At 39.7% G+C, this 24,152-nt stretch overlaps 1 protein-coding gene across 2 annotated transcripts in view; it reads left to right on the top strand.

The window, feature by feature from the left end:
- The window catches only part of EMC2 (ER membrane protein complex subunit 2), a 52,573-nt gene that overhangs the window by 11,455 nt on the left and 16,966 nt on the right, over positions 1-24,152 (top strand). For both annotated transcript variants that reach the window (XM_087747439.1, XM_087747446.1), the window contains exons 4-5: positions 4,186-4,271; positions 10,411-10,468. In XM_087747439.1, coding sequence (XP_087603565.1) covers positions 4,186-4,271; positions 10,411-10,468 — 144 coding nt within the window. The remainder of the gene's footprint in view (positions 1-4,185; positions 4,272-10,410; positions 10,469-24,152) is intronic.

Raw genomic sequence — 24,152 nt, 5'->3', positions numbered from 1 at the left:
CTCCACCCACCTTCTCTAATGTGTAACTTTTGTTTAGACAGATCATGTCTCTTCCAATAGCCATGAAAATATTTACAGCTACTCTTGTATGGGCTAAATGTCAAGAGTAATATTGAAGTTGCCAGATAGTACAGAGAGTGTTTGTTTATTGAAAAACTCTCAAATTATATTGTTTTTTTTTAATGTTTTGAGGTAAAATGTCCTGTCATGCATATCATATTATATGTCATGTTGGCTATCATCAAAGAAAGTCATTGACATATTGGAGCAAGTCTTCAAGATGAATAAGGAGCTGGACTGCATAATGTGTGAGGAAGGGCTGAGAGATCTGGGTTTGTTAAGTCTCGAGAAAGCTGAGAAGGGATTTTATTGCTGTCTTCGAATATGTACTAATGGGAAGGTATAAAGAAGGTGGAGACAGATTTTTGCAGGTGTGGAGCAAAAGACAAGTGCAAGAGACAAGCTGCAACAAAGGAAATTTCAATTAGATATTAGGAAAAAGTTTTTAACAATGAGGTTAGTGAACACTTTGAGACAAGTGGCACAGAGAAGCTGTAGAACATCCTTTGGAGATGCTCAGAAATGGATTGGGATATGGCCCTGCACTCACTTGGAAGCTGGCTCTGTTTTGAGTGGGGATTTGGAGCAGGTGACCTCCAAAGGTCCCTTGCAATCCAAATTATTCAGTGATTCCTGATAAAAATATTATTATTGGATATTTGGGTTTAATCAATTTGTATGCAAATTTATTTGAATTGGACAAATAGCAATTTAGATAAAATGAGTTTATTTAGAACTGTAACACCTGTTCACTAGATTAAAAATGAAAAAACACTGAAACAAACAAACAAACCCAACCAAGCTTAGCTAATCCTTTAAAGGCAGCAACTGAAAAAGTGTATTTTGCAGGCAAATTTTAATAATCTTTCAATCCCTCTTTCACAAAACGCTGGGGAAAAAAAAACATTAGCTTGTCTTGTGCCCTGAAAGCCAGCAAGCTTGAGCTTATTCCGAATAAAAAGCAAGATATTTTCAGGAGTCCAAGTCTTTCATGGGAATTACTCTTCTAGTGCCTTGTTCTCTGTCAGATGGCAAAATACCCCATAAAGTCTTTGAGCTTCATGTGATGTCATTTGGGTGAAACTTAATGGTCTGTGATATACAAGAGGTCAGACTAGAGGATGTAGCTGGGAGAAGGGCAATTTGAAAGTAGGCAGAACTAGACAAGTTTATCTTGCATCCCGTAGGTATATGGTAAAATGGAGTACACTGGAAAATACGGCACAACACGCTGAACTTGTTGTGAACCCACTGAACTTCCCTTTCCTTTGTTCCTCAGAAGAAAATACTGTTGTAGTATAGCTGTCTGTTTAAACAAAACCAAATAGACTTACTGTTTAAATAAATATATTTCTGTTTTCTGTTGTATATGTAAAACAGTTTTGGTCTTTATTTTCAGGGTCTTTTTAGGAAGACACTCACAAAATTGTTGAGGGAGCCAGTGTTGAAAGATCAGTTGTGAAACACTATTTATTTTTACTAAACCTGGCAGGGATTTTAAATTTCAGCTTCTGTGCCCTCTAAGGAATATTGCTTGAGATGACGGAGTGCAACATTTTATATGCAGCTCAGAATGGAGGTTAAAAGCTTAGAGGGAAACTTAGCTGGCTTTTTATTTTTTTAAATTGATTGATTTATAATAAAAAAAGTAGTTAATTCGAACAACTCAACATCATATGTGGCTTTTTGCTACAGCTGTAGCCCAAAAGTAGACAAACAGCTTTGGAACTTCTGTTTTTTAGCAGGAGCTTTTGACAGCTGTGATGCATTTTGCTTAGGGGGATAGGTCTCATCTGCTCCAAATGAGGAGGCTGAGATGATTTTCAGAGTCATTTATCTGACTTTTGTTTTTCCTTTTTCTTTCCTCTTTTTATTAGTTGTTCTCTCTGTCCTGCACAAAATGACTGTGCGTAATGCATGTCCCTACTTCAGTCAGCCAGTTTTCATGCACATGTTTTAGTGAAATCGCCTACTGTTGACACGCACTTGCACTACCAGTGTTTCACATGCTGAAGTCCAGGTTTATATTTCTTTGCCTTTGTCAGACCTTTAAAATTAAAAACCTACGTGATCAAAAAAATGAGAAAGCAAATGAACTGCAAATTACAGTGTCACATACAAATGAGATTTGCCATTATAACTGCTGAGTTTCTGAGAGAACCTCGAAAGTAGATTATTGACATAGTGCAGAACCAGTCCTCAATAACATAAATGATTATGGGGATTACAGGTTAAATTTAAAAAGAGGGCATTCACTGCTGCTGAGTCCAGAACATTCTGAAGATATGGCTAGTGTAGTTTGTTCGTGCACTTTTGTTTCAAAAGTGTGCAGCAAATTGTTTGTGACTGTCTCACAACTTTTCATGTCACTTTTTTGTGTCTGATGTCTTAATCTACAGGAGTTTATTTTGGCATTGTGGCTGCTGTATTCAGCTGAATAATGATCATGTAGTCAGATCTAATGTGAACAGTTCTGGTCTTGTAGTGCTCCGGCACTTGAGTGCTACTTCATCAGCTTTTTTTATATTGTCGATGGCATTTTTCTAGATGTAAAAGTCCATCTGCAGATTGTGGAGTTCAGTATTATTGCAAATGTTAAAATTTTTGACATTTAAAAATTATATTGGAGAAAAGCAGTGCATGTTTTCGTACTGAAAATCCCTGTCCTTTGGGATTCCCAGATCACTGGGCCACAGGGTGAATTTATTGTCTGCAAAAGTTCTTTTTAAAATCTGGAAGGTTGTTTGTACAAAAGCTGGAGTCAAACTACTTTTCTGGAGTCTCATGAAAGTTGTCCTGTCTCTTAAGAATGTTCGCAGATTTGTTCATACCTCATGTAAGGTACTGCTAAGTACACACAGTTTTTTGTGACAATTTCTTGTCCAGAGCAGCAACAGTTCACCTAGACATCACTCAAAGTGCCAGTAAACTGTTTCTGTACTAAACCTGAGTCTTGCTATGTAAAACTGCATTGTTGAGATCTTGGTTCATTGGAAACTAAGATCATCATGATGAAAATATTATGTGCTTAGTGAGGTTAAGCATTACTTCTTTGATTACCGTTTCCTTTCTCTCTTCCTTCTCTATTTTTTGGCATCCGGGAGAGATGTGAATATTTCTCTTTGCTGTGCTCTGGCAACCTGTTTATCTACAGCAACAGAGAGGGAACCTACTAATTCTTACTGATTTGCTTCTGTATTTTTCCTTTGACCAGTGGATGTGGTGAGATGGAACAGATTATGTAGATAGGCCTCTGCTGGAATCTTCGGTCTGAAGAACAAGTTTATAAGCTGAGTTGTATAAATAAATGCCTGGAAAAGGAGGGTTCTGTGTGAAGCTTTTAATGTGATTCAAACCACTGGTCTTTTTGAGAGCCTGGGGACTGTCCTGCCTCCCACCGTAATGAGTCAGCTACAAACTTTGCAATGCTATCTAGCCACATTCATGATACGGTGAGAGTTAGTTTGCTCTGGGGAAGTTGTGACTCAACCCTTCTGCCAAACATCCTTTTTTGCTAATCCAGAGAAATCTGCCTGTGATGAATTCCTTTTATCCAGCCCAGGTGTCTCATTGATTTCAGGAGTTAGAAGCTATGCCTCTTCTGCCAGCAGCTCAACCCAAGCCACTGACAAACATTTTCTTTGGATTTCAAAGTTTTATTTTAAAAATAAACACAGAGCATAGTATTAGCATAGTTTGTTCCATTGTGAGATATCCATTTATTAAAGAAGTATCACGTAAGCTCTTTCTTTATTTTGTTTTTTTACTGTCTCGTGTTATGAGGCAACTAAGTAGACTTCAAGTTTTAAAAGTATCAGAACTGTTTTAGTAGATGAGTTTAATTTTCTAGACAAATAACTATTTCCAAGAAGGTCTGATGATCTAATGACCTGCATGGACGATATTTCTTAGAATTAGTCTTCTAACAGACAAAGTTTTAGTTTCTGATATTCTCTTTATCAATATACTTTATTGCTTATTCCAAAAATTGGTATTTGCTTTTACTCAGAAGTGCTGTTTCAGGTTGTTGAATTATCAGCCAAGGACTTTTTTTTTTTTTCTTTTCTTCCAGCTTCTGTGTAGATAATTATATTCACAATAGTATTTTTGATTTTACTTGTTTAGTTTTGTCTTCAGGAACTAAGGCGGCAGTTTCCTGGGAGCCACAGAGTTAAACGATTAACTGGAATGCGATTTGAAGCTATGGAAAGGTAAAACCTGAATTAAAAAAAAATTACTTTCTGTCTGAAAAGGTGCTTACTATTTCTTAAAAAGGCATTCAGGCTGTATAAAAACATGGCAAAGTAACGTTGGGAAGTTTCTTTATAGAAAATAATCGTGTGCGTGTTCATATTATAATGTTTGGACATTTTTATTGCATTTTTGTGTGTATTATGCAGTGTTACATTTTTGCAATCTTCCTATCAGACTTCATAGATTAAAAAGATCTCTTACTTGACAGCATAAGTCATTATATAGTAAAACACTAGGCACTTTTTTTGGTGAAGTCTGTGAGGTATACATTTCATCTCAGAGAGGCAGAGCAGCATATGAAAATCAGTGCCAGTGTTTTTTTGCCTTCATTGTTCTCCTATGCTCCTTATTACTGCAGGATGTAGCTGTTCTCCCTTGTTTTCTGAGTGTGGATAAATCCAGTAGAACTTAATAAGGATTAAATCTATAGAGTTTGTTGTAGAAACAACTCAAAAAACATATGGAATAGAATGGCAGAAGCTAAAAATCAGACTTATCTTTTTGAAATATCCTATAGAAGGGTTATAACATAGTAAGTTTAACAGGAATTATTAAAATAATGAACAGCTTAAAACTTTACAGCTTTCCAAGATGAATGATCTCAGGGCTTGAGTTTGACCTTTCTTGTCCGCCTTTCTCCTTGGATACATCTTTCATATCTATGATGATATCTATACATCTATGACTGGAGTATTGGAATGGAAGGATACAGGCTCTTTAGGAAGGACAGGCAGGGGAGACAATGAGGAGCTCCACCTGAGGATGGATGAGGAGCCAACCGAGAGCTTATGGGTCAGGATTAAAGGGAGGGCAGGGACAGGTGATGGTTATAGTGGGGGTCTGCTACAGGACACCCGACCAGGAAGACTGAGCAGATGAGGCCCTCTATAGACAGATAAGAGCAGCCTCATGTTCACAAGCCCTGGTCCTCATGGGGGACTTCAACCATCCTGACATCTGTTGGAGGGACAACACAGCAGGGCATAAGCAATCCGGGAGTTTCCTGGAATGCGTTGATGGTAACTTTCTTCTCCAAGTGATGGAGGAGCCAATGAGGAGAGGTGCTATGCTGGACCTTGTTCTCACCAACAAGGAGGGGCTGGTGGGGAATGTGAAGCTCAAGGGCAACCTTGGCTGCAGTGACCATGAAATGGTGGAGTTCAAGATCCTTAGGGCAGTGAGGAGGGCGCACAGCAAGCTCACTGCCCTGGACTTCAGGAGAGCAGACTATGGCCTCTTGAGGGATCTGCTTCATAGAGTACCATGGGGTAAAGCCCTGGAGGGAAGAGGGGCCCAAGAAAGCTGGTTAACATTCAAGGATCACCTACTCTAAGCTCAGGAGTGATGCATCCCAGCAAAGAGGAAGTCAGGCAAAAACCCCAGGAGGCCTGCATGGATGATCAAGGAGCTCCTGGACAAATTCAAACACAAAAAGGAAGCCTACAGAGGGTGGAAGCAAGGACAGGCAGCCTGGGAGGAATACAGAGAAATTGTCCGAGCAGCCAGGGATCAGATTAGGAAAGCTAAAGCCCTGATAGAATTAAATCTGGCCAAGGATGTCAAGGTCAACAAGAAAAGCTTCTATAGGTATGTCGGTGATAAAAGGAAGACTAGGGAAAATGTGGACCCTCTCCGGAAGGAAACGGGAGACGTGGTTACCCGGGGTATGGAGAAGGCTGAGATACTCAACGAGTTTTTTGCCTCAGTCTTCACCAGCAAGTGCTCAAGCCACACCGCCCAAGTTGCAGAAGGCAAAGGCAAGGATGGGGAGAATGAAGAACTGCCCACTGTAGGTGAAGATCAGGCGTGAGACCATCTAAGGAACCTGAAGGTGCACAAGTCCATGGGACCTGATGAGATGTATCCATGGGTCCTGAGGGAACTGGCGGATGAAGTTGCTAAGTCACTGTCCATCATATTTGAGAAGTCGTGGCAGTCCCGTGAAGTTCCCACTAACTGGAAAAGGGGAAACATAACCCCCATTTTTATAAAGGGAAAAAAGGAAGACCTGGGGAGCTACAGGCCAGTCAGTCTCACCTCTGGACTGGCAAGATCATGGAGTGGATCCTCCTGGAAACTATGTTATGGAACATGGAAAATAAGGAGGTGATCAGTGACAGCCAACATGGCTTCACTAAGGGCAAATTGTTCCTGACAAATTTGGTGGCCTTCTACAACAGCTGGTTACAGCATTGGTGGATAAGGGAAGAGCAACTGATGTCACCTACTGTAAAGGACCGATAGAAAATATGGTTTTGTCTCGACATTGCCACTGTAGCGCCATCCAGCATCGCGCTTCGAGAACAACCATCTTCTCCACAGTTTTGAGAAAAACAACCTTGTGCGCCTGCGCAGGGACAAAAGGCACAAAAAGAGCAGAAATGGGGACAGCACGTCTGTGACAAACCGCACGTACACATTTGCGATCTGCGCCTGCGTGAGAACCCCTATATAAGGAGCACACGTGCCCCGCGGGGGCGCGCGCGACCACTCCTTCCCTTCCTCCATCCTCGGGCCCCTCCATTGGTCCCCAATGAAGCCTGAGGCCACCGAAGACCCAGCAGAAGATCCTCGGACTTGGGAAGGTGGCGAAAGACTCCTTCTTCTCTCTCTCCCTCTCCCTCTCTCTTATTCTTTTCCTCTCTTCCCTTGCCCTCCCTCATCCCTCCATTCTCTCCCCCCCCAAATAAAAGTAAAAGGCTGTACAACATCTGACCAATTTCAGCGTCTTAATCTCGTCCTTGGGATCGTATCGAAACGTTTCCCGACATTGGATCAGGACACCTACGTGGACTTGTGCAAAGCATTTGACACTGTCCCGCATGACATCCTTGTCTCTAAATTGGAGACACGTGGATTTGGTGGATGCACCACTGGGTGGATAAAGAATTGGCTGGATGGATGCACTCAAAGACTTGCAGTCAACGGCTCGATGTCCAGGTGGACACCCCTGATGAGTGGCGTTCCTCAGGTGTTGGTATTGGGACTGGCACTGTTTAACATCTTTGTCTGCAACATGGACAGTGGGATTGAGTGCACCCTCAGCAAGTTTGCAGATGACACCAAGCTGAGTGGTGCCATTGACGCGCCTCAGGGACGCGATGCCATCCAGAGGGACCTGGACAAGCTCAAGAAGTAAGCCTGTGTGAACCTTATGAGGTTCAACAAGGCCAAGTGCAGGGTCCAGCACCTGGGTCAGGGCAATCCCAAGAACAAATACAGGCTGGGGGATGAAGAGATTGAGAGCAGCCCTACAGAGAAGGTCTTGGGGATACTGGTGGATGAAAAGTCGGACATGAGCCGACAATGTGCGCTTGCAGCCCAGCAAGCCAGCCATATCCTGGGCTGCATCAAAAGAAGTGTGGCCAGCAGGTCGAGGGAGGTGGTTCTGCCCCTCTCCTCTGCTCTGCTGAGACCCCACCTGGAGTACTGCGTTCAGCTCTGGGGCCCCCAACAAAAGAAGGACATGGACCTGTTGGAGCAGGTCCAGAGAAGTGCCACAAAAATTACCAGAGGGATGAAGCACTTCTCCTGTGAAGGCAGGCTGAGAGAGTTGGGGTTGTTCAGTCTGGAGAAGAGAAGGGTCCAGGGAGACCTTATAGCAGCCTTCCAGTACCTGAAGGGGGCTTATAAGAAAGCTGGAGAGGGAATTTTTACAAGCACATGTAGTGATAGGACAAGGGGTAATCAGAAAGATGGTAGATCTAGATTAGATATAAGGAAGAAATTCTTCGCTGTGAGGATGATGAGGCACTGGAACAGGTTGCCCAGAGAAGTTGTGGATGCCCCATCATGGGAAGTGTTCAAGGTCAGGTTGGATGGGGCTTTGAGCAACCTGGTCTAGTGGAAGGTGTCCCTGCCCATGGCAGGGGGGTTGGAAGCAGATGATCTTTAAGGTCCCTTCCAACCCAAACCATTCTATGATTCTATGATCAACATTCTGTTCTGAAGCACTTGTCTTGGGTGTTGAGAAGGACTTCCAGCTTCCAGTGCCTTTGAATGCTAGCAGATCTGTTCCGTGCCACATTTTGCATATGGAGTTGGTGAGATTTGGAGCCTTTGGGCCATCTTGATACAAAGGAATTAGAAGTAAACCCAAAGTGCTTTTTTTTTTTTTTTTAATTTATTTATTTAGCACATGTTCTTCATCCATCACATTCTTGCAAAATTAACTTTGAAAATGTTATTTGATGTGAACTACCAATGAATGGCCATTGCTTGCATCAAAAGGAGTGGATAACTGGACTCCACAACCACAGAAGCAGTTTCAGGGCAACCAGATGTTCCATATTTCACACTCACTTTATATCAAATACACATTCATGAAGAATTTCCATTAAACTTTGCTCTCTTTCTGTCTTCATTTGATAATAGGGTAGGAAGACAGTGAGAGAATGGCAGATTTCCCCCCCTTCTTGAAACCTGTTCAGAAGTGCAAAAGATCGTAATTCTGTTCAGGCTTATGTGACTACATTGAAGACGTTATTGCATGGGAGCAGATCTTTGTGGGAGATAACTGCTGCACAAACATTATGTGTTGTTTCAGCAATGAAGTGCTATTGAGCCACAGTTTTCTGAAAGTGCTCATACAAGTTCTTGACAAAATTTCTCTATCAGGTTAGATCTTTGAGATTGGAATATCAGGGGAGCAGAGGCATCCATGAAAGCTGAGGTTTCATCTTCATAGATTTTCTCCAGAAGTCAGAGAAGAAAGAGGCCTCAGCTCTGGGTTGTCTTGAACAGGAACCCATCTGCAGGTGCTCTAAGCCATGCCCTGGAGAAGCCTGTCTCTCTCCACTGACTGTAAATGAAGCCTAGGGAGACTTAGGCTGGAGGGATCACATTGTTAGTTGAAGAAGTGAGCTTCTTGTTAAATTCTAAGTGACTGCTAGGATCTAGGAAGGATCCAGCCTTCCCCAGCAGGAAGAGGAAACAGTGAAGAACATTCCTGTAGACTGAGTCATCCCTGTAGGCACTTGCTAATCAAAAGAAGAGTACTCTGGAACTTCACCCTGTAAAGCTGGGCCATCATGTTCAGTCTTGTAAAATACATTTGAGAAAGTAGCAACTAACAGAGAACATGAATACAGTGTTTTACAGCACGTCTGCTCAAGTCTGTAGCAGTCACCTTCTGCTCATTTCTGCTTTTGTGCTTCCTTTTGCATTTGTTCTCATACCTTATGGTAACTGAACTGGACAGCTGAGCTATGCTAATGTCAGCAGTGTTTAGGGAGCAGTGAGAGTACATAAATGGGTGTCCAGGGTGAGAAGGGGATGTGTAGCATCAAAATCAATCAGCAGTACCTCTGGAAAACTACTTGTCAAAGCTATACATGAAGACACAAGGTATGCCCTAGTTATGTGGTGATAGCACAACCGCTGTGTAGTCAAATGTGTTTTGAATTGAATTCTTTCATTTGTCCGGTTTGGGTCATGTACGCAGCTGGCTGAACACATGGAGCTGTTTCGCAGAAGGTTTAAAGCATTAATAGAAGCTGGAGTAACCTGTTCTGAGTATACTTCAAATAGCAGAATTAATTAATAAAACCTATGTAGTGATGGTGGGAAACATTTTCTTTCAAGATTTATGGTATTGTCTAGGGGTGGACTCTTGTGTGAATTCCCCCAGTTTATTGTATGTGGCTGCTTACACTTTATAAGATCATAACAGAAGAAACTTACATGAAGTTTTAAATTACAACAATGAAGTGAAAAGTCATAATTTTGGATGGTCTTTCAAATTTGGGGGTTTCTGTTTCTTGGGAGAGGTGAAAGGGAGAGTTGGGAGGTGATGATTGGACCTATTGAGTACAGAAAAGGAAAGAACAGACGAGAGTAAGAAATTGGGTGTAAAATATATAAGTTGCTGCTGAAACAGTATTCGATGAACCAATTACCATGTATTTTTTTAACTTGGTGACATAAAATACTGCTGTTCATATTTAGCACTCACTCAAGAGAATTTTCTATGAATGTAATTTGCTTAAATATATTCAGTATAAAAAGTGCAGGAGGGTTAGTAACTATTGCAAGGACAGTCAAAAAGTGAGGAGTTCTGTCTTAGCAGAAATAAATGTGAATGATTGCTTTCAACAGGTATGATGATGCTATCCAGTTATATGATAGAATTTTACAAGAAGATTCAACTAACACAGTAAGTTTAAAAGATTTTTCTGAACTGCAGTGGTTTGTTGTTTGAAATCGTGATTACATTTTGTGGGTTTCACTGTGGAAAAACGTGTGTCTGTATTACTGCATTTGTTTCCTTTAGTTTCCTAGTATAATAACCTATGTTACCTTCATTAGAACAAATGAGATTTGTTTCATGATGAGAAGGCATGATGTAATACCTGCTTAAACACTGAATTTAGAAGACAGGATTATAACTAGCAACCTTTCCAGCAGTTTTAGTAGGGTTTAGATTGAGCCATTCAGCTTTTACATTTTCCCTGAATATTTAGTATCTAAAGGACCAGTATAGTCTGCTATGTGTCTTGTTTTCCTTATGGTTAATCTTACTTAAAGATTAAGTATGAATACACTCAGGTAGTGCTTGAATAGCAGTTATTTTGATTTATTGTCTGGGACACTTTACTAGCTTTTGAAAGAAAAAGCTATAAAGCTTGCCAATTGTGTAAAACAAAATCTGAGACAGTCTGTACTTTTGCATTTTTTGAATACTGGTTGTGTAAGCCACCTTGAGCTATTAGATGCCAAAATGAAAGTCTAGGGAAACTTGTAGCAATATATTTTCATACTTTTTTTTTTCCACAAGGATAAAACGAGGAATATGCAGAAACTGTAGAGTTTCAAATTTTTCTATCACATGTTGCACAGTTAATTATTATTAATCATTGTCCGTTTGAGGGTATATGTTTGTCTGTGTTACTTGGTTTCGAGGAACTGGTTCTCTTTATTGGGTGAACTGCTATGTAAATGTAATATTTGGGCTAGTGCCGATGTTTTGGCAGTCTCATGTAAACCTTCCTTGGTGCGTTTTGAACCTCTGCCTTTTTTAAGTCAGCTTATTTGATGTGGTCTGCTATTCAGGAGGGGAAAACCCACAGAAACACAGATAACGGGTTAACTAGGATATGCCAGAGCTGGATAGAGATGAAGTGCCATCACTTAAACTAAGTAAACCATTAAAAAAAACCACAAAACAAATTAAGAAAAAAATAAAACAACAACAGCCAAAAACCACCCAAACCCACCACACCAGAAAATTATTTTCAAGGCAACACATCTGAAAATGTTAATACCAAGTTAAGCACTCAGATGACAGTGGTAGGTTAAAGTCTGTGTCTTTTAGCAGTGATAGAACTATTTTTTGTGCAAGGGTAAAAAGAACTATTTCAATTCTTCACTCTTTATTTTTCACCCTCCCTAGAGCAGTACTACTTGAACTGCGTTCTGCAAGACAAATGTAGGTGATCTGCAGTTGTCCTTTGAAAGTCTGTAGTGTTTTTGAGTAGAAGTTTGAGCACAAGGTGCATAGCTGTCTGCAGTAAATGTTGGTGGATTTTATCAGTGTATGGCCCAAGGAGTTTGAGAGGCACTAAGTCTTCAGAGTCACGTTAAAACAAGATGGAACCCATCTGCAGTGAAGGCACAAGAATAGGTCAGCTAGGTGCCCATTTTATGACCTTTTGCTGAAGCCAGTGAAAAATGGTGCACCATATTACAATGACTTCTGTGGACCAAAGATCTTTGAAGTGTGCATTTTTGGCAGTTCTACTCTTCAGCTGTCTCAACATGGCTAACTTCATCTGAGTGGTTTGTTGGACAGATTTATAAAACAAAATGATATATTTAAATAAGTAATATGCATGACTATTACCTAATTTGGATTTCCTCCTTAACAAAATCATACAGATCCATAAAATGGTAATATTTAGAAGCATAAGATGTAAATATTAGAACAGCTGCATGATCTATTGGATTTCTTAAGATCTGAGAACAGAAGTGGAGTGTTAAATGCAAACCAGAGGTTCCTCGCTATATAAGTATAGAATAGGTTGGCTAAGCCTTGCATGTGAAGAGTGAAAGTTAAATAGAAAGTTCTGATAAATTGTCGTGTGCAGATTTCTTTGTGTCTTTTACCTGTTAATTATTTCCATGCACACATGTGGCTGCTGTAGGAAAATAAATATTTCAAGATTTTAAAAAAGAAACTGTTGCTGAGTTTGTCTTGGCACTTCCCTTACCTTATAGCAATTTCTTCTGGTTTGCTGACACATGGAGTTGCTTATATACATTAAATGTTTTGGCAAGTGCTGTAAGTGAAACAGAGACATTTGTTCACACGAATCATGTAAAAATCGTACTTTGCATCAACTGACAGTTTCAAATAGAAGCATGAAAAAAGCTTTTTCAAAAAATTCTTTATTTTAGACATCTAGCAGACTTTTCCATTATGAAAAGTGAACTTTGAACTCAAATCATGTAATGGACATTTGCACTTTTGGATGAGGTTTTTTTGCATGCAAAACTCTGAAACTAAGATAACAGTAATTATTTTATTTCATTTTTTAGGCTGGAATTCAAAGTACTCCTTGTTTTTAAAAGGTGAACATCTCTCAGTGTTTTATCTCACTATGAGCTTACTTGCTGAAAAAGGTGACTCATTTGACAATGGAGCAATGTTAATATTGTCACTTCAGAGATCGTGTTTCCTTTTTCAAAGCATGTAGGTATTGAGTAAGAGTCTGTCCCTTCTCTAAAGAGTTTAACAGTAATGAATGAAATGTGACTCTTGTGAAAAGCACAACTTGTGTGCGTTTTAATAGGATAAGAATGGGAACGTTTTCCATTCTTCTCCATTTTGGTTGAAATGAAGGCTTATTAGAGCTGTAGCTGGCATATTACTCTGTTATTAAGGCTGCATAACGTTTTCCATTGTAGGGACTTTTTTATTAATTGAAATTTAATGTAGTATCCAATTGAAAATCTTTATACTGGTGCCAAACAGTGGCTGAGTTGTTTGTGGATCTTCAGATAAAATGCTTAGTCTGTTTCTCAGAACAAAATAACATTGTTTTTTTAGTAGGGTTGGTAGAAAGGACTTTTTTGTTTGTTTTTGCTGTTAATGTATTTCATTGAGAAATCCTCATCCTGCTCTGCTTTGGAGGAAAGCCTTGCATACCAACAGGAAAAGAGCTCTTGGTAGAATGCAGCTTTTATTATACTATGAGAAAAACACCCAAGCTGGCTAAGTTACAGGCATTTGAAAATCTTTGCTTCATGTTCTCAGTAGAGACTGCTGGAATTTTTATTAAATACATCTTCTTAAAATCCCGTTTGTATTGAGCATGATCTATTCCAGGCTACAGAGATGAAGCAGGACTTCCTTGCAGTTACTCCTCATGGTTGTAGGGCTGTGGGAAAGGGGCAGAAAGTAGGGAAACTCCTTTCCTTTCTGAGTTGCACGCAAACGATGAGCAGGAGAAGGAAAAAAAACATCCAGAAGGAACTGAGTAAAAAGAGAAGGAAGCAGAACTGTGAGGACCGAAAGAGAGAGGGACAAGTAATGGAAGGTTAGGTGGTTAGTTAACAGGAGAAGTCAGATCAGATGTAGCCATGCAACAGATGGCTTGAAGGGTGGGTAGGCCATCAGAACAGAGGGATTTGTATTAACATTAAAATCTTGGGCTTTTTTTTTCCTCCCTAAAAAAATAAATCACATTTTGCCTCGAGGCACTGTATTTTCTGCTGCCAGTAAATAGCTTTGAGACCTACTGGTGAAATGTTTCTTATTCCCTATGGTACCTGGTGTGTATTAGTTCTGTCAGTAACTGGTTTAGCTCTGATAGTGAAGGCATATACCATTTGAATGCTGCACATAACCAAACTTGTAGTTTTACAAGGTGGAATTTCTGTTCTTTCACTAAAGAAAACCCAGGTACATTTCATACCTTCTGGAGATAAGGCTGGATGCTCAACTACGCTACTTAAAAAATGCCAGAATCTGCATGCCCTTAAAATGACTGGTAGTCTTTTGAAGTAAGTAGTTATTGTTTAGCTGTATCCTTTGTAAATTCAGATAATACAACAGCTCAACTTTGATATAATTTTGTAGTATGAGGTGTCATGCCACATTTAAACTTCCAGGCATTTTTGAATCTTAAGTTGATCTTCACAGTGTTCTCAGTATCTTTATTAGTGTTCTGGATATTACACTAGGGATTATGTTTTGGATCATAGAATCATTAAGGTTGGAAAGGATCTCTGAGATCATCGGGTCCAACTGTTAACCTCACTGCCTGGTCCACCTCTAAAGCATGTCCCTAAGCACCACACCCACACGTTTTTTGAACGCTTCCAGGGACTGAGATTGCACCACTTCCCTGGGCAGTCTGTTCCAATGCCTAACCACTCTCTCTGTGAAGAAATTCTTCCTAATATCTAATCTAAATCTCCCCTGGCACAACTTGAGCCCATTTCCTCTTGTCCTATCACTTGTTACTTGGCAGAAGAGACCAACCCCCACCTCACTCCAACCTCCTTTCAGGTAATTGTAGAGAGCAATCAGGTCTCCCCTCAGCCTCCTTTTCTCCAGACTAAACAGCCCCAGCTCCCTCAGCCACTCCTCATAAGACTTGTGCTCCAGACCCTTCACCAGCTTCGTTGCCTTTCTTTGGACACGCTCCAGCACCTCCATGTCCTTGTAGTGAGGGGCCCAAAACTGAACACAGTACTCAAGGTGCAGCCTCACCAGTGCCAAGTACAGGGGCACTATCACCTCCCTGGTCCTGCTGGCTCATGTTCAGGCAGCTGTCAACCAACACCCCCAGGTCCTTTTCCACCAGGCAGCTCTCCAGCCACTCCTCCCCAAGCCTGTAGCCTTGCATGGGGTTGTTGTGACCCAAGTGCAGGACCTGGGATGGATTGCTTGTGTAAAATTCAGTAGGAAATTTGCATGGAATTGATATATCCATATTTTCTATTTGATACGTAAGTCCTCATTTCTGGGAATGGGGCACTTACATAAGAACCTTACAAATGGATGTAGTATCGTGAATTTTTTTTTCTCTCATTTATGCCACAGCAGCCATGTAAGATGAAACAGTACTGCCATTTTACATATGGAGAGCAGATGAAAGCCCATCTCTGTAAAATTATTTAGAACTCGGTTCCTAAACAGGCAGTTAGCTCCCTGATATTGCTATTGATTTCAATTCTGTAATGAATATTAAATGATGAATTTTTAAGCTATGCGTACATGTCTGTGTCAGATTAAGTTGAATGCCTTTTTGCATTATTTTACCCTAGCAAAGATTCTGCTTTTGGGGAGCAAGTCGAATGTAAACCCATCTATTTTAATTAGATAGCTAAACATTTTTGTCAGTCAGGGCCTTCTCAAGGTGGCCTGTCCGGGAGTGCAAAGAAGACTGATGATGAGAAGGGAAGTTTTGCTCATGTATTCAAGACTTAGGTTGGTGTCTAACCCAGTCCACTGTCATCCTAATGCATCTGCAGTTTCTCCTGATTCTCAACTCAACTATCAAGAAGGTTGCAGAGCGCTTGGTCAGCACCAGGGGAAAGTAAGATAAGGCACAAAGTTCTTCCTTAATTCTAATCCACAGAAAATCTGATGTCTTTATTGGGATAATTCTGCTGCTGTTTTTTTTTTTTTAACACTTTTTGAACTAAGCTTTTAATACAACAAGACACTGTATATGCTTGCTTAGCTTAGGGCATGTGGATAATCTCATTAACTTCATGGATCTAGTAATATAATTGTGTGAACGAAGAATTAAAAATAGGATTTTCAGAATAGTAAGATAGTATTCTGGGTGAAGCTGTTGTCTTTCAGCGTTCGTAAAATACTTCACTAACAACTTTGTTGTTTATGGGAATGGGCCATACAAGTGTATGGACAACAGCATGGTCATATGAAGTTATACTTTCCTGTACTATTTTGAGATTCTTTTTCTAGCCAAGCTGGACATGCTTCAGAAAAGGCACAGGAGGTGGTTGAAGACATGTGGGAATCCAGATACTAGATTCAGAGCAAAAAAATTAGTATCATGTGAATAGGCAGCAATTATGTATCATGAATATCTGAGTTCATTCTTCCTAGCATCTCTTTCTATCACTGTGCATTACTGCCATCTTGACTGTATAGGTAACTTTTTTTTCCCCATTCCTTATCTCTATCAAATAAGAAGAGAATAATGAGCACTAAGTCTGAGCATTGGCTATCTATTTATCATCTGAGCAGTGATAATTCTTTAAAACACCTGCAGTAGCTGTGCATTCATTTTGAAGAGACGAGACCTTCTGTTAACTTCTTGCAGATTTGTACATTTATCTACAGGACACTTCAACTTGCGAAAAGGAAAATTGCTCGCTGAATGAAGTGTCTAACAGAGGGAATTTTCTGAGATGATGTGCCTATGTTTCATTAAATATTTTGCTATCACTGCCAGGAAAGAAACAGCTAGTTCTAAACTTAAGTTTGTATAGTGGTACTTTTAAAGGGAATCGAATAAGATAGCTTGGCACTGTGTATGATATAGGATGGAGTTGGTGAGAGATGTGAAGAGCTGCAGCTGCTGCTTCAGATAGTCCCCAAGGAGGATGGATGATTAAGATGGGGATGTACTCCATGGATCCTAAAAAAAAAAAAGTTTTCTTTTGACATTTAGCTTTTGTCATTTACCTTTGCTAGGTTGGTTTTGCTTCTTGCTCAATCGTGATTGGTGAAGTGAGAGAGCAGAGTGCAGCATTTTTCCCATGTTTTACTTTTGTGAGTGTAGCACTTTTAAATGTTGGTGGAGGTTTTGTCCCTTGAAATTGTGTATTTGAGAACTTAAGAACAGCTATACTGGGGTCGTGCCAAAAGTCCATTTTGCTTGTCCTGTTTCTGACAGTGACCAATAACAGATACTGGGAGAAGCGTGTAAGAACAGGGCAGTCATAGAGTATGCTCTGGTCTCTTCTGCCAGTTTCTAGTCATTTTCATGTTAAGGTTTTCCTGTGCCAGAAGTGATAACTGTTTGTAATAGCTCTTAATGAAATTTCTGCATTGATTTTTTTTTAACTGCTTTTTGAACTTGTATAAATTTGGTTGCACGTGTCTACAACATCTTTTGTAAATGAAATTTCGTTATTTATTCATGGATTGGGTAAATCCCCCCCCCCCAAACCTTCAGTCCAACAACGGTGATATCCCTAATTCGTCTGTTATGGTCAACAGTTGTTTTCTGTTCACTTTATTCATGCTCATGATTTTAGGGATCTTCTGCATTTTTCTTCCTGCTAAGCTGAGAAGTCCTAACTTGTCATAAAATCATAGAACAGTTTGGGTTGGAAGGGACCTTTAAAGGTCATCCAGTCCATCCCCCCTGCAATTGGCAGGGACATCTTCAGCTAGATCAGGTTGCTCAGAGCCCTGTCCAACTGGACCTTGAATGTTTCCAGGGATGGGGCATCTAACACCTCTCTGGGCAACCTGGTCCAGTGTTTCGCCACCCTCATTGTAAAAAATTTTCTTCTTATATCTAGCCTGAATCTACCCTCTTTTAGTTTAAAACCATTACCCCTTGTCCTATTGCAACAGACCCTACTAAAAAGTCCCTCTCCAGCTTTCTTATAAGCCCCCTTTAAGTATAGAAAGGCTACAATAACGTCTCCCTGGACCCTTCTCTTCTCCAGACTGAACAACCCCAAATCCCTCAGCCTTTCCTCATAGGAGAGGTGCTTCATCCCTCTGGTAATTTTTGTGGCACTTCTCTGGACCTGCTCCAACAGGTCCATGTCCTTCTTTTGTTGGGGGCCCCAGAGCTGAACGCAGTACTCCAGGTGGGGTCTCAGCAGAGCAGAGGAGAGGGGCAGAACCACCTCCCTCGACCTGCTGGCCACACTTCTTTTGATGCAGCCCAGGATATGGCTGGCTTGCTGGGCTGCAAGCGCACATTGTCGGCTCATGTCCGACTTTTCATCCACCAGTATCCCCAAGACCTTCTCTGTAGGGCTGCTCTCAATCTCTTCATCCCCCAGCCTGTATTTGTTCTTGGGATTGCCCTGACCCAGGTGCTGGACCCTGCACTTGGCCTTGTTGAACCTCATAAGGTTCACACAGGCTTACTTCTTGAGCTTGTCCAGGTCCCTCTGGATGGCATCGCGTCCCTGAGGCGCGTCAATGGCACCACTCAGCTTAGTGTCATCTGCAAACTTGCTGAGGGTGCAGTTGATCCCAGTGTCCATGTCATCAATGAAGATATTAAACAGCACTGCTCCCAGTATGGACTCCTGAGGGACTCCACTTGTCACCTGTCTCGCTGAGCAGTTGACCACTACCTGTCCGTCAGTTCTTGTTGCCATTCTGTGCCCTGAAACCCTGCTGCTGTTCTGAGTGTCCTTTCTGTTTGGTTTTTTTTTCCTATATTTAGATGAGGAAGGAGAGGACAGAACTGCAGTCACTATTAAAAATGTAAGAGCATTATGGATTTACACAGTGGCAAAGTGATGCCACTGATGTGTTCTTATCTGTATTCTTTTCTGATAATTCCAGCATCACAGTGTTGTGGGTTTTGGTTTGTTTAAGACCTCTTCTGAACATTGAACTGACATTTTATAGAACTGTTTATTGCAACTCCAGCCTCTTCTTAACTGGGCAAATTCAGAGATCTTTGCTGTGTACATTAAATTAGTATTGTTTTATCCTATATGCAGCCCTTTACCTACATTAAATTTCAGGGGCTGTTTTATCATGTTGACATTCACTATTGTGAATGCTATTTTTTGCAGTTGACTTTTGTTCTTTATACTTAAATAACTCATTATCATCAATTAACTTTAGCACATGACTGTTATTTCCCTTGTTAGATCACTTACGAAGACACTGAGCAGTAATTTTTAGTACAGACAACTCTGGGATTCTCAATGCAGAGAAATTACTTGTAGACAAGAACTCTTTTCTCCTCTGTTTTATATCTTTTGGCTAATTTATTTATCCATGTGAAGACCTTCCCCTCTTACCCTGTAGTAGCATAGTTTCCTTCAGAGCTTTCAGCTTCAGAGTGAGAGATCTTGTTGAAATTAGTTTTGAAGTCGAAGTAGACTTTTAAATGGATCTTTATTCATCCACAGTCTTAGTGACTCCTTCGAAGAACTCCAGTAGATCTGGGAAGCCTTACTTGCCTCTGCGTAAACTGTTCTTACTCTTCTTTGGTATGTAGCATTTTTCATGTTTTCCGATTCCATGCTTTAGCTTTTTAGCCTTTATAGCTCCTACCAATTTGCTGTGTGCTGGTGTTAGACTTTATGGGCTATTTTTATTGGATTCCCCCTAGAACACTGTAAAAAGTTCTGTTCACCATTGCTACTTATGCTTCAACATTATCCCTAAAGGAGCCGCTTCAACTCAGCAGCTCTGTGCCTGTATAGATTAATTTGCAAGATTTGGCCTGATTTAGCTGTCTTCCCTGGTTGACTATGAAAAAACTCTAAGTCTGGTAAGAGTACATTCGTTCTTGTGGTTGTATTCAGATTATGTGATATTTTCTGACACCTGTAATTCCTTCCCTTTATCTTTGTTGTAGTTGTTGACACTTCTGTTTTGATTTGCATATTGCAATTTGAAGGAAATTATTTTAATGTGTCAAACTCTTAGGCCAAATGCACATTTTCTAAAATGTGAAGTCCTTGATAAAAACAAATTTAAAAAATTGAACAATTTCTTTTTAAGAGGCAAAATATAATTTGTTTAATGCTGCGGCAATTATACAGATAGGAAATTGTTCCTTTCTTAGAGGTGTCAGTCCCTGAAAATTCTTCTACTAATACTTTGTTTGCACCCATGAAATTTAGAACAATCTTAGACTCTTGGTATGTTTTACTAATCAAATGCAGAAGTTCAGAAATGTTCAAATCCTCACTTCACTTTGAGTCTGCTTAATGCGTGTTAAAAAGAATCATGACAAACGGAGGATTAGGTCTTGTGCCAGATTGGGGATTATTAGTCTTTAAAAGAAATAGCTTGGAAAGGGTCACTGTTTAATAAATACGTGACATACTGAAGTACCTTAGTCCATATGATACTGATTACAGTATAAGTGTTCTTTAAGATGGCATCTATTGTTCCATTAAGAATGCTGGATTTACAGAATCTGCCAATAGCCATTCCAGTGTTTTGTTTTAAACTCTGGAAAACTGATAGGGGGAATTCCATATCATAGGTGCCGCATGGTCAAACATTGCAGATCTTGTTGCAGCACTGAAATCTTTGTCTTTTCCTTTTGATTTAAGGTGGAAGGAGAAAGGAGGTTGAATTAATTTTTGTATCAAACTTGTTCTTAAAAATCTTACTGTTGTGATGCAAAGAACCGAAATGTAACTCTTGAAAGTTATTTTTCTATCTTTGTTAACAAAATTATTACAACTATTTTAGTATGCTTCGTAGATTTCAAAATAATTTGAAATCTTGTAGTTAAAAATAGGTTTCTTATGATTATTCTTAGTGGACTTAAAGTTAATGATTGAACAGATTTGTACTTTTCATTCTGCAGTTTTTTAGTATCTTGCAGTAGGTCCCTTAAAAATGAGCTTATATTTTAGAATGTGAGATTTTTGCTAAACAAAGCCCTGAATCATAATAAAACATATGAAGTGGCCTGGTTTTCTTATATCAGCTGATACTAAGGCAAGTAATAAATCGGATGTATGAAATAAATACTAGGTAAAGCTTCTGTAGAATTGGTGGGAGTCTGCCTTTCAAAATAACTAGGTTTTATCTGATAAAGTGGTTGTTAGTGTTGGCAGTGGTTCTGTGCAGTCAAACATTTTGTTTAATTCGATGGAAATAAAGAAAAATTGATGCTGTGTGTGTAAATTGTCGTTAGTTACGCCACTTTCCTCAGGGTGCTCCGTGAGCGTGGTGAGCGTGAGCCCCAGCTCACTGAGGAGGAAGCTGATAGACACAGGGAGGTAGGTAGGGGCTCAGGGACAATACAAATCAGAATAAGAATTAGAAGTTTACAGCACACAAACCGGCCCATGTCCTGGGTTTAGCACAGGCTTTTTCATATATGCTTTTCTTAAAGCATTGCCTACTGGAGTCATACTGAATTTCAGTTTTTATTTAAAAAAAAAACCCTAGCTGATAGTCTTCATGACTCAAAGAAAAGCTAGAAAGTCAGATGGGAGAGTAGCCTGTGAATAGAGATAAAAGCAATAGTGGCTTAATTTCTTTATTTTTTGCTCTGTCTTATCACTCCTAGGAATCACAGATCTGAATACTTCAGATCTACTGAACACCTATGTGTATGTTTCTTGGCAATGCATTCAGAATACGTGTGTTATAGTTTTATTTATGTAATTGAAAAATGGTAGTAATTACTTAAAAAAACCCCCTACATCCTCACTGACTTCTTCCCGGCAGTTTTAAAGAGACTTTCAAAAATTCTGTGCTACTATACGACGTTTTGTTCATCCTTTGAATGTCAGCACTGTTTTGAGTGTCTGAGCCTCTTTTTTGTAAACTAAGAGTTCTCTGTAAATAAACTGACTTATCCCAGCATTTTTGAAGGTTTATTTGAGGGTGAGGAGAGTGCAGATTTCAAGCCCAGGTGCTGCTTTATTTTTGCTGATAAGGAAGGTGGATAAAAAAGGAAGTTTTAAATTCTACTTTTCTCAAGTAAGAAACAAAAAGTGTAATTTTGAAGAAATATTGTGAGATTTGGTGCCGTTTAGAAGCAAATAAATCTTGTCAAATGTATATGTAATTAATTTTACTCCTAAGTGCTACCATCAGAACATGTTAATTATGTCAAATCCTTTTATCCTCATTATTTGATTGCATTAGATGATGTGCTTCTTATAGGTAAATATCAGCTTATATTTGTGACTAGAAACAGTCGTAGCTTTTCATAAATTCATGTTTTGAGGTTACAGTGATTGACGTTATTTGGGAGTGCTGTGGTTAAGAAATAAAGCAGCCATGGAGAAAATGTGTTTCCGGACCCTTTTGGAGGACTGACTTGCATGCGATTGAAGGAGTTACATTAGAAACAAAAAAGAAGGGTGACTTACGCAGGCTGTTCCTGTTTGCCATTGCAAATTAAGTTGTCAGATGCATTGCTTGATTTTATATATTAAACAGATGATTGCAGTTCTCAAGCAGTTTAGTTTTGATCAGTTCCGTCTCTTGGTTGTTTTTTCTTTAAATTTTGAAAATACCAGCTGAATTTTTAATCCAAAAGTTACATTTTAGAGTAGATGGTCACCTGCAAAGAACTTCTGTCTTCGTAAGCCATGATTGCATGATATGCATGGCTGTGCACGCTGTTATCCCCACTTTCCCTTCTTTCATGTTTCGGGCTCAGTGGGCAGGTCACTGGGCTGTGGATAATATCAGCCGTGGGTAGTGAGTTTAACACTGCCCTGGTGTTCCCACCATAGCAAGGGTAGTGACCTGCTTTGCGAAATGCTTGGAGACCTCTTCATAAGATGTGACACAGAGCAATGGGTGTGGGTTTGGTTTGGTTTTTTTGTTTAGCAATAGTAGCAATATAATAAGCATGTGAAATTATTTTTTTGTATTTAAAAAAATAAGTTTAATTACACTGTTATCTTTATTTTAAAACCTCTAAAATAACATAAACAGTGTGTATTATTGGTGTAGTGATAGATGTGGTCATCAGTTAAATTTTCCAAAGTCGGTTATGGCTTTTAGCCAAATATCTCCCAGTAAAAGTAGAATGATGGATTTAACTTCACAGGTTGCAGTTTGACAAAGAAGCAGTGGAAAACAAAATGACTGTGGGTAAACCCACAACGCTGCCTGTGTCCTTATGTGTCTCTTGATCATTCTGATGAATTTTCTCTCTGCCCGTGCCTTGCGTTAAGCAGAAAAGTGAAATGTTTTTTCCTCACTTGAGTAATTTTCACTGAATTTTCATCGATTATATGTTTGTGCAGGAGGTGAAGAGGATGAATTCAAAGGAAGGAGTAAACATACAGTTAGTGTTAAAAGCCTTTCTAGCTATGCTGTTTTGGTAGCTTGAACTAGTTTACTTAAACACTACACTCTCTTCCTCTGGAAGCAATAAATTTGTTCAAATGATGATCAAAGGATAAGAAATTACTTAAGCAAATAGTTATGTTTAAAATACTGTAAAAATACAAGAACTTTTTCGGAGTATATGTGACTGATCTTAGAGAGGTACACCATGAAGTAGCTTAATTTCAGAACTATCTTAAATTCAGAGATGAAAATCGTTTAAGGTTTTGTTGAAGAGTTGTCCATTCCTGTGCTGTCAAGGCTTCTGTAAGGTGATACCCAACTGTATAACTTCTTTATAAGATATGAAATGGGATGAGAGCTATGAGGGGAATAAGCAGCGGGACTTCGTTACTGGAAAAGTGTGCTTTTTTCCCCCCTCTGTTAATATTATCTCATGGAGAAATGGCATGTAAGTGTGTTTGTACACGCAGACACATCACGCACACCAGACCGTCTGTCTTCTCATGTCTGACTACAGCGGTAGTGATCACCCAGGAGAACAGGGGTTATAGGCAAGGCAGGAGGCTGATGGCCTTTGTTCTTTGAGGCATGTTACGCTGGAATTTGGTTTTACTTTCATTCTGTCAGATTCCTGATCTGATGACTTTCAGGCTCGCTGAGGTGTAGTGCTGTTTGCTCCAAACTCTGTCAGACTGCTGGGAAGATGTCCATTGTTTTGAATTACACCTCAAGTGTATCTTGATTCACAACTCCTAGAGGTCTGAAAACTGCTTTTAGAGAACTGTAACCAACATACTTCAGAAACTGGAATATTGGATTAAAGTACGGAATAATCAACTGTGAAAATTCTGTCTATCTTTTCTCCTGG

The sequence above is a fragment of the Nipponia nippon genome, unplaced genomic scaffold (assembly GCF_047370975.1).
Source record: "Nipponia nippon isolate SJK-2023a ecotype South Korea unplaced genomic scaffold, ASM4737097v1 scaffold_1, whole genome shotgun sequence".
Classification (NCBI taxonomy): Eukaryota; Metazoa; Chordata; class Aves; order Pelecaniformes; family Threskiornithidae; genus Nipponia; species Nipponia nippon.
Note: the sequence above shows the minus strand (reverse complement) of the source record. Positions and strands in the feature narration are given on the sequence as shown.